This window comes from Syngnathoides biaculeatus, chromosome 17 (assembly GCF_019802595.1).
Source record: "Syngnathoides biaculeatus isolate LvHL_M chromosome 17, ASM1980259v1, whole genome shotgun sequence".
NCBI classification, from domain to species: domain Eukaryota; kingdom Metazoa; phylum Chordata; class Actinopteri; order Syngnathiformes; family Syngnathidae; genus Syngnathoides; species Syngnathoides biaculeatus.
The window spans coordinates 4,025,713-4,037,102 of NC_084656.1; the positions used below are offsets into that span (position 1 = coordinate 4,025,713).

General features: G+C 44.0%; 1 protein-coding gene across 4 annotated transcripts in view; it reads left to right on the forward strand.

Annotated features, from left to right (window-relative positions):
* Window positions 1-10,373, forward strand: part of crata (carnitine O-acetyltransferase a) — a 63,608-nt gene extending 53,235 nt beyond the window's left edge. For all 4 annotated transcript variants that reach the window (XM_061801633.1, XM_061801631.1, XM_061801632.1 and 1 more), the window contains 6 exons: window positions 992-1,111; window positions 1,206-1,328; window positions 6,720-6,855; window positions 8,875-8,937; window positions 9,215-9,352; window positions 9,579-10,373. In XM_061801633.1, the coding sequence (XP_061657617.1) occupies window positions 992-1,111; window positions 1,206-1,328; window positions 6,720-6,855; window positions 8,875-8,937; window positions 9,215-9,352; window positions 9,579-9,794 (796 nt within the window). In that variant the 3' untranslated portion in view covers window positions 9,795-10,373. The remainder of the gene's footprint in view (window positions 1-991; window positions 1,112-1,205; window positions 1,329-6,719; window positions 6,856-8,874; window positions 8,938-9,214; window positions 9,353-9,578) is intronic.
* The last annotated feature ends 1,017 nt before the right edge of the window (window positions 10,374-11,390 follow it).

Genomic DNA, 11,390 nt, shown 5'->3' on the forward strand with positions numbered 1-11,390 from the left:
CTGTAAATTTCTTCTCTCAAAGTCCTCTTCAAACAGTTTATTGTGATACAGTCACTGTATCACTGTGGAGGTTGACAATGATGTGACTGACTGTTGTCCTTGTGTGTTTCCTCACACCTCTCACAATGTTTCTGTAATCAACTGCTGTTGATACATTTGGCTGACCTGTTAAGTGTCTGCGCCCAATACCCCAGGAGTTTCTTTTTTTTCTGCCATATTCCAAATTGTTGTATTGGCTCTGCCAACTGCTTGTTCAGTAGATCTGATCAATTTTCCCTGTTCTCTCAGCTACAAGATCGCTTGGGTTCTGTCACAGAGAGCTCTTAGTTCATTGTTTGCTTCACAGCAAACGCAATTTTCACAAATGAAACTCAAAGCCAAAAACTAGCACAAATGTTTTAAGCAATCAATTTAAAAGGGAAAAAACTCAGCAACTACAAAACACGTCACGTTTCAATACTCTTGCTCACTCGAAGTAGATGGCTTCAGACAACCTGCTCTATCCTGATTTGTTTAAAACACCATGAAATAAAACCTAGAATTCTGAACTTTAGTCTAATATTTATCTTTTGATATGAAACTCTGTCTTTAGTATACAAATATAAAAGAAATTGACCTCGCTGTTCCTATACTTTTATAGGGGACTTTATATTTCTTTTCAATAACAATTATAATTTAATGTCTAAAACTTCATTTAACACTTATGGTACTTTCCCAAATTCCCCATGTTGAGAATCATTGGAGCTACCGAAAAGTTCAAAAACCTTCTTTCAAATATGGCAGTCTCCACCACTTTTACACCTGCTGCCAACATGCGCAGTCTGTGAGTGATTGAACATCCAATTTACTGCCTGCTATTTGGGATCCTTGTAGATCACTTCCAACACAACCACCAACATTACATGCAATCTGTTAACGTTAACAGACAATTTAAAGCCCACTCTTTGGGATCTTAGTAAATGAGGAATATGGTTGTTATGTGTGGAAAAAGGAGGAAGCTCGAGATGATTCAGTCTTCCACAGGGCCTCTGCCTATGCCCAAAAAGCTGCACTTTAACATCACACCTGAGATCAAGAAGGACATTGAAGAGGCCAAACAGAGTATGGATGTGTGAGGACCACTTTTTCCACTTACTGTTCAACAAAGATGTTTAAATTGAGCAGAGATTCATTTGGATAAATATCTCTAATTTCTCTAACTGCAGATTGGCTGATGACCTGCTTATGAGAGTTATTGTCTTCAACCAGTTTGGGAAAAATTTTGCAAAAGCCCACAAGATGAGCCCAGATGCATTTATACAGGTGGCATTACAACTGGCTTACTACAGGTGAAGTACATGACACGCTTTGGTGGCATTTAAGTATTTGAAGCTGTTTACTCAGATATTTCTGTTCACAGGTTTTTTTTTTTTCTTATTTATATAGCGTCTGGCCTTCCTGAAATTGTGCTAACGCAACTATGAATCTGCTCCCAATTTTTCTGTTTTGTTGTAACAAACATACATCTTTTCCTTTCGGCTTGTCCCCTTATGGGTCGCCACAGCGTGTCATCTTTTTCCATCTTAGCCTATCTCCTGCATCTTCCTCTCTATCCCCAACTGCCCTTATGTCTTCTGTCACCACATCCATCAACCTCTTTGGTCTTCCTCTCGCTCTTTTGCCTGCCATGCTTTGCCATCAAAGTCTGCTCTCTTGAACCTTGTCTCTAAAACATCCAACTTTGGCTGTCCCTCTAATGAGGTAATTTCTAATCCTATCCAACCTGCTCACTCTGAGCGAGAACCTCAACATCTTCATTTCTGCCACCTCCATTTCTGCTTCCTGTTGTTTCTTCAGTGCCACCGTCTCTAATCCGTACATCATGGCCGGCCTCACCACTGTTTTGTAAACTTTGCCCTTCATCCTAGCAGAGACTCTTCTGTCACATAACACATCAGACACGTTCCGCCAGCTGTTCCAACCTGCATGGGCCTGTTTCTTCACTTCCTTACCACACTCACCATTGCTCTGGATTGTTGACCGTAAATATTTGAAGTCATCTACCCTTGCGATCTCTTCTCCCTGTAGCCTCACTCTTCCCCCTGCATCCCTCTCATTCACGCACATATATTCTATTTTACTTCGGCTAATCTTCACTCTTCTAATTGTTCCTCCACCTGCTCTCTCCTTTCATTCCATATCACAATATCATCTGCGAACATCATGGTCCAAGGAGATTCCAGTCTAACCTCATCTGTCAGCCTATCCATTACCACTGAAAAGGGGATGGGGCTCAGAGCTGATCCCTGATGTGGTCCCACCTCCACCTTAAATTCTTCTGGCACACCTCACCATTGTTCTGCTCCCATAATACATGTCCTCTACTATTCTAACGTATTTCTCCGCCACACCAGTCTTACGCATGCAGTACCACAGTTCTTCTCTTGGTACACTGTCAAAGGCGTTCTGTAGATCCACAAAGACACAATGTAACTCCTTCTGACCTTCTCTGTACTTTTCCACTAGCATCCTCAAGGCAAATAATGCATATGTGGTACTCTTTCTAGGCATGAAACCATACTGTTGCTCGCAGATACTTTTGTCCTGAGTCTAGCCTCCACTTCTCAAAATGGCAACTAGTACACTTTTCCTCCATTCTTAAGGCATTTTTTACCCCGCTAGTATTCTGTTGAATAAGTTGGTCAAAAACTCCACAGCGATCTCTTCAAATTGCTTCCATGCCTCCACCGGTATGTCATCACAACCAACTGCCTTTCCATTTTTCATCCTTTGAAGTGCCTTTCTAACCTCCCCCTTATTAATCATTGCCACTTCCTGGTCCTTCACACTTGCCTCTTCTACTCTTCCTTCTCTCTCATTTTCTTCATCCATCTCTATCCTCAATCACCCTTACCTGCGACACATCCTTCCCATCTCTGTCCCTTTGTCTGGCCAACCTGTGGAGATTCTTTTCTCCTTCCTTCGTTTCCAACCTGGTGTACATGTCGTCATATGCCTCTTGTTTAGCTTTGCCCTACGTCGCATCTCAATGTACTCCTTTCGCCTCTCCTCAGAGTTCCTGTATTTTGGGCTTCCACCACAAAGTCTCCTTCTCCCCTTTCCTACCAGAACACACACCAAGTACTCTCCTCCCATTCTCTCTGATCACCTTGGCTGTAGTGGTCCAATCTTCCGGGAGCTTCTCCTGTCCATCGAGCCTGTCTCACCTCTTTTCGAAAGGCCACACAACATTTTCTCAGCTTCCACCACATGGTTCTCTGCTTTACCTTTGTCTTCTTAATCTTCCTACCCACTACCAGAGTCATCCTACACATCACCATCCTATGCTGTCAAGCTACACTCTCCCATACCACTACTTCACAGTCAGTAACCTCATTCACTCTATGTTCCTGCCTCTTGTGGAAATAAGTGTTCATTACAGCCATTTCCATCCTTTTTGCAAAGTCCACCACCATCTGTTCCTCAAAGTTCCTTTCAACTCTAGTTCACATCCTTCTTGTGAGGCATAGCCGCTTAACCACATTATACATAACACCCTCAATTTCAAATTTCAGTGTCACCACTCAATCTGATATTTTCACTTACTTTCAATTACTTTTTGAAAGTTATATATTACACTCTTTTAAAAACTGTTTGGTCAGTTGAAGCTAATAATGTTTTTCAAATTAAAAAAAAAAGTTTTTTGAAGCAACTGTTGGCCAGCTAAGCAATAATCCAAAAGCTGCTGTTGTCAAAAACCTCCGATACAGGGGCAGACTCAAATGCACGACTTCGAGGCAGAGGCATAATGTTCAATGTGGTTTATTCCGGAAACTGGGTCATACATGGCGTAGCAGTCCGACAAGGCAGAGGCACAGAAACGCTAGGCTCGCAGCTACGTCCGATGACTATGGGGCAAACTACCAAACTCAACAGGACAGGATCAAACAAAAGGGCAAAGAATCGCTGTGACTAGGGTTACTCTAACTTACGCATAGAAGCGGAGAGTCCCACAGGCGGTGAATGCAGCTCACTAACACAAGGCTTCAAACTGGCAAATTCAGTGACAAAAACTCCAACTTATTGGCTCCAGCACTCCCCGCGACCCTCGTGAGTATAAGCGGTGAAGAAAATGGATGGATGGCTGGATGGATGGATGGATGGATGGAAAAACTCCATTTTAATGCCTGTCTAATTACAGTCCCAATGTGAAACAGCTCTGAGCGGTGACAGGTGTCGTTGCCGGGGTGGGAACGTGTGGCGGCCACTGATCCTTCAACCGCCGCCGGGACAGGAATGTGAGGCAGCTGAATACCTGTCGCCACCGGCACTGGAACGAAGGGGACAGTGATATCGTTGTTGCCGGGGTGGGAACGTGAGGCGGCTGACCAGCTGCCGCCCGGACAGGAACGTGAGGCGACCGACGAGCCTTCGCCGCTGCCAAGACAGGAATGTAAGGCGGCCAATTACCTGTCGCTGCCTGCACCGAAACGAAGGGAACCGTGATATCGTCGTTGCCGGGGCAGAAACGTAAGGCAGCTGACGAGCCTTCACCGGGACAGGAACGTGAGGTGGCCAACGAGCCTTCGCTGCCGCCGGGACAGGAACGTGAGGTGGCCAACGAGCCTTTGCCGACGCCTGGACAGGATCGTGAGGCGGTCGCATACTTGTCGCTGGGACAGGAGCGGGGGATTTGGAGGGTGGCGTCTGAAGAACCGCAGGACGTAGAATGCTGCGTGTTTGCTCTTTCTATTACTGACTTTGCGCACCTGAACTGGCAGAAACTGGAGGCCATGAATACATTGTTCTTGGGAACAGAATGGAGCAACGGGAATAATAAAGTCCTCTACCTTTTCACTTTCTCTTCATCAGATTTCTCTCCATCCTCTGCACTTGAGCCCTCTGCAGATCACTTCTGAGTTTTGTGTTTTTGGAAAACAAACCCGAAGGACTATGGCAGGCTTGTCTTTGTTGGCCAAGTTCGCCCTTTTACTTCGATGCTCACCCGGAGGTCTGTTGCCACCGCGACGTGGGTATGGCGTTGCAGTGGTTCTGTTGCGACGTGAGCTAGGTTCGGAAACGGGTCGGTAGCTACCATTGTGTCAGCGTTATTTGTCAGGAAGTCCATCGCCACCGTGAGTGTCTGTTCATATTGTGACATGGACGAGGCGCGGCAGCAGGTTGGTCGACGCTGCGATGTGGGATCTGCACGGTAGTCGGTCCGTTGCTACTTCGGCGTGAGCATTTTTCACCAGGAGATCCGTTGCCACCGCAACGTGAACTTGGCTTGGCAGCAGGTCGGTCACCACCGCGGCATGGACCTGGCTTGGTAGCGGTTCGGTTGCCACCGCGACGTGGATCTGGCTCAGTAGCGGGTTGGTTGCCACTGCGGCATGAGCATGGGTCAGCAGCGAGTCTGTAGCAACCACGACATGGGCATAGCTCGGCCGGTTATTTAATTTCCGCGGAACTTGGTCCGTGAGGACCTTGAGTTCGCCACTCAGCCACTCTATTTCCGCCCGCATTTCGCGATAGAAGACCTTGTGATCCTCCAGTCACTGCACCTTGGGAGTTTCGGACCCCTCCTCCCTCTGGGCTGGAAGTTTCGCTCAGGGTCCGCTGGCTTGGTTGTTGCCGGCGAGGCGTGGATGGACGATGCCGGTGTCTTGGTCGCCGCGCAGCGGGAGGCACAAGGGGGCACAATGCTTGGGCGTCTCCTCTGGCCACCAGGCGGTGGACCCGGTTAGATGGCCAAGCGGGTTCCTCAAAAAGGATTGGAAGACGAGGACCCACAGGGCGAAGACACTCAGGAGTTGGAGGCATGGGGCGGTGACACAAACAGACTGGGACTGATCACAGGGAGAGGAAATTCATAGTCAATGTCTGAATCACAGTCTGGCAGCCGATCATATAAATTAGGTCTTCCTCAAAGTCAGAAAAATCAAGAGTCCAAAAGGATATGTAGTAGTGAACGGGTCGTCATTGGCATGTTGTCACGACGGGTTGACCCGGCAGGACAGGATGATATAACGGATCCCATCCGAATAGAAGATGCTTGGTCCTTGGACGGACGGTGTCCCCGGCGATGCCTCGTCTTTCCCGCTGGGTCCTGTTCTGGCCAGTTCGTTCTGTCAAGAACCTCCGGTACGGGGGCAGACCCAAATGCAGGACTTCGAAGCAGAGGCATAATGTGGTTTATTCCGAACACTGGGTCATACACAGTGTAGCAGTCTGACAAGGCAGAAGCACAGAAACGCAAGGCGGGATCCAAAAGACATGCAGCAAGGTCCGATGACAATGGGGCAAACTAACAAACTCAACAGGACAGGATCAAACAAAAGGGGAACAAAATCTCTGTGACTAGGGTTACGCTAATTTACGCGTAGAAGCAGAGAGTCCCACAGGCAGTGAATGCAAGTCATTCAAGCAAGGGAACGAACTGGCAAATTAACCCTAAACTAACCCTACCTGGCAAAAACTCCAACTTAAATGCCTGTCTAAATACAGTCCTAATGTGAAACAGCAGTGACAGGTGTCACTCCCCAAAGCAGTGGCCTGGCCACACCCCTCTTGGCACTGGCCAAGCCGTGCTCATGTCAGCTTTAGGACTGATTAGAGCGACTGTCATTTAATATACAGTACAATGCTACATACTGTCGTGTATACACAGTGACTCTATATACACTTCATACTGTATGTTTTTGCTTACCATCTGTACCATTTTTTTTTTTTCTTTTCAGAATGCATCAGCATTGTTGTGCAACATATGAAAGTGCCTCTCTGCGGATGTTTAGACTTGGTCGTACTGATACAATCCGATCAACCTCGAGTGCCTCTGCTGCTTTTGTAAAATCTTTTGATGATCCAGACAAACAGGTGTGATATACTCCTCTTTGACCTCTCTATATATAAACCTAATGTTTTAGGCACTTCTCTAAGAGCCATCACCTGATTACAATATTTGTTTCCAAGTGATTCTACGATCTAAGTTGTATGGGGCTTTACAGTGAAGAAAATAAGTATTTGAACACCCTGCAATATTGCAAGTTCTCCCACTTGGAAATCATGGAGGGGTCTGAAATTTTTATCGTAGGTGCATGTCCACTGTGAGAGAGATGATCTAAAAAGAAAAAAATCCAGCTGGTAATTGACAGTTGGTAATACAGTAAGACGGCGTGGTTTGAAATCATGCATGGCACAGGAGGTTCCCCGGCTTAAACCTGCACATGTCAAGGCCCGTCTTAAGTTTTCCGTTGACCATTTGGATGATACAGAGGATTAATGGGAGAAGGTTTTGTGGTCAGATGAGACCAAAATGGAACTTTGTGGTCATAATTCCACTACCGTGTTTGGAGGAAGACGAATGATTAGTTCCATCCCAAGAACACCATCCCTACTGTGAAGCAATGGGGTAGTAGCATCATGCTTTGGGGGTGTTTTTCTGCACATGGGACAGGACAACTGCACTATATGAATGAGAGGATGACCGTGGCCATGTATTGTGAGATTTTGGAGAACAACCTCTTTCCCTCAGCCAGAGCATTGAAGGTGGGTCGTGGCTGGGTCTTTCAACATGACAATGACCCGAAACACACAACCAGGAAAACCACAAAGTGGCTCCGTTCAGAAGCATATCAAGGTTCTGGCGTGGCCTCGCCAGTCTCCAGACCTAAATCCAATGGAAAATCTTTGGAGGGAGCTAAAACACTGTGTTTCTCAGGGACAGCACAGAAACCTATCTGATCTAGAGAAGATCTGTGTGGAGGAGTGGACCAAAATCCTTCCTGTAAGGGTGAAAACCTGGTGAACAACTACAGGCAACATTTGACCTCTGAAATTGCAAAGAAAGGCTACTGTACCAAATATTAACATTCGTTTTCTCAGGTGTTCAAATACTTATTTGTAGCTGTATCACACAGATAAATCACTACAAATTCATACATTGTGATTTCTGGATTTTTGTTTTTAGATAATCTCTCACAGTGGACAAGCGCCTATGACGAAAATTTCAGACCCCTCCATGATTTCTAAGTGGGAGAACTTGCAATATAGCAGGGTGTTCAAATACTTATTTTCTTCGCTGTATGTCCCTCATAGTGTCACCGAAAATGAAAAATTATTTGGTGTGGGGACCAGACAAAGCATGGCTCAATTGACCTCCGATGAATGTGACAATATACATGGACCTTGATAGTGAGGGCCTGATGGCCATAGCATTGAGTCAGAATCAGCAATATTCCGTGCCTCCATTGTTGAGCTCGCCAACCAGAGATGTGGCCACGAGGTGGTCAGAGCTTATGGTGGTTGTAAACCAGGGACCCTTTGTTGGGTACTGTGAGTCATGCTGTCAATGTGAGGAAGTCCGATTGGGCATTTCTGACCTGTGAAAATCCAGAGGCAATTTATAGGTACCAGCACACTAGGCAAAATGCAACTTTAGTGGTCACAAAGGGAAATAATTCAAGTCCACGATGCGGCACCTCAGGACACAGAAGTAGTGCAGCATTAACACTTTGTATGACTGAGGAAGTTGTGAGTCTGTGGGGAGAATACTTTCAACACCTCAATTTTACCAATAATCCTTCAAATGAGGAAGCAGTCTGGGCATGCTGATTTGTGCTTCCCTTTTCTCTGGGTTGCTCCAAAGTTACTCAATACCAAGGCCTTAGGAGTAGATTAAACCATCTCTACACCTTTAGCGTAGCTGTTTAGGCCTTGGTTTCTACATTTCTTTTCCCTCAAAGCTTATAGTAAGTATGTTTAAACGTGCTATATAATATTGATCATGCTTAATGTAAACATCCTTGTACAAAATTATGTAGTATTCATTGCACTCTTGTTCAACACTGATATACTCTGGGCAATCTGGAACATTGTCACCTTTCTCTCACACAGAACACAGAGAAGGTGGATCTCATGGAGAAAGCTGTAAAAGCACACAGGTCATATACAAACTTGGTGAGTGATTGCATTGACTTCTCAGTTCCTGTAAAGAAAAAACTGATATGGATGCTTAACTGACTATTAGTATTATTTTTCATTTGATTGGTATGGTAATTGTGTCCCAGAACTACCAGAAAATACCCCCTGATGCCTTGTGTTCATTACTAATCTTTCTTATTTGCATTTGGATATCCTGTACTTTATAGTGGTAGTAATGTAATTCAGTATTGATGTGATTTTTATGCATTTTGATAAATGCACATGGACAACTGAACTCTGTATGCCTTTTCAGGCAATCAGTGGTCAAGCCATTGACCGACACATACTGGGTCTTAAGATGCAGGCTGCTGAGGAAAAGATCTCAATTCCTGATGTCTTCAAAGATCCATCCTATGCCAAAGCTTTACACTTCCGCTTATCTACAAGTCAGGTATATTTTGCCCAGTTATAGTGTGTTAAAATGTGAACATGTAAGATAATCCTTTACATTCTATACAAGTAAGTGGCCTGTCTGTAAGGATGCCATGTGAACGGTTCAACAAACATGCAAGGTTTTTTTTCCCTAAAAAATGGTTTTGGAGATGTGACAATTCTGCCCAAAGCCACCAATATACTTTACCGATTTAGACTTCATGAATAATTTCTTTTTCCAATAGGTACCATCCAAGACTGACTGCCTCATGTGTTTTGGCCCTGTTGTACCTAATGGGTATGGCGTTTGCTACAATCCCATGGACGACCACATCAACTTTGCAGTATCATCTTTCAATGGGTGTAAAGAAACAAATGCAGCTGGTCTGGCTCAAGCTGTGGAGAGTGCACTTCTTGACATGAGGACACTGCTGGAACAAACTCCACGAGCCAAACTGTGATGTTTGCTCGAGATCTCTTTATTAGATTGAATTAAATTGAAGATTAGAATGACTTGAAGTAACTTGAAAGGAATTGTCACCATTTCCCGGGTCTTTTTAAAGTACGTATTTTATAGACATGTTCTTTAGCATGTGATGAACAGAGTTCATATGTTTAACAATGTAAAATCATCAAACAAAATGAAATTATGGTATTTATATATATATTTTGGCTGTTAACTCAATCTGAAACGGGAGACAACGATCGAGTGGTAAACTCAATATAATGAGATTGTATAATACCTATAGATAGAAATCTCACTACTTTCTGCAATTAGTACATGTCCTATGCTGAGAATTTATGCTCCAGTGGTCATATTTTTTGTTTTCCTTATCCCCACTAAGGTAGAAGGTTTTATCGTCTTCCCACTGAGATAGAAGATTTCATCATCTTTACCTGTTTTAAAGACTGTGCCTTCAACTTCATTGTCACTGGAAAGGCTTATGTGGCATGGATATTTACTTTGACTGGTCACATAGCATGTTTTATGTACAAGTTGGGAGCTGCAGTGCATTTAATAAAATCGTGTTTCTTTGAAATATTGTATTCAACTCAAAATATTTAATGACCATTTGCAATTTTAAAAAAATATATATATTTTTAAGGAACTTTTTTGGTTAGGTGTATCTGTATAGTACAGTTAGATTCAGATGGCCAAAATAATGTTTACCCCTCTGATAATGGAAGAAAAAAATACTTGAATCTGACAAATAACAAATGAATATCAGACAGCTTTTCAAAATTGTGGTTCAACAATAATGATACACATCCATCCAACCATTTTCCGAGCCGCTTATCCTTCCAAGGAGCCTAATCCAACTATCTTTGGGGAGGAGGTGGGGTACACCCCGAACTGGTTCCCAGCCAGTCGCAGGACACAGAGACAACCATTCGCACTCACAATCACATCTAAAGGGGAATTTCGAGACTCCACTCGAACCAGTTGTCCACCAGGCCGCTAATTATTGTCACATCCATCCATTATCCAAGCAGTTTATCCTCACAAGGGTCATCGGAGAACTGGACCCTAACCCAGCTATCTTTGACCAAAAGGCGGACAACACCCTGAACTGGTGGTACTACTTTGAACTGTAAACCTAAAAATGCACCCTCCTGTTATCGGAAATGAGATTGAAACAAAGAAAGGAAGGAAAGAAGACTTCACAGCCTCCATAATAAAATCAAGGAGAAATCAAAATGTCTGGGGATGATAAAACAATATCCATTCATTTTTTTTAATCCTTTTTTTTCCTCTTTGAAGTCATCGGTGGAATAGAAAATATCGAAACACCCACACAAGTTAGGTTCTCTTTCCAAGGCTGGGATTTCAATACCAAATCTCAGAACTGTGAGGCAGACGTGCTAACAACTACCAATAACAAATGGAAGTACAATGGAAGCCAGAAGTTTGCGTACACCATGCAAAAAACACTTTTTTTGCTCACTGAAGTCAAGTCAGACTAAACTTCTCATTTTTCAGGTCAGTTAGGATCACCAATTTTTTAAATTTTGTTAAATGCCTCAATAATTACAGAATTTCTTAAAGAATTTTCTAT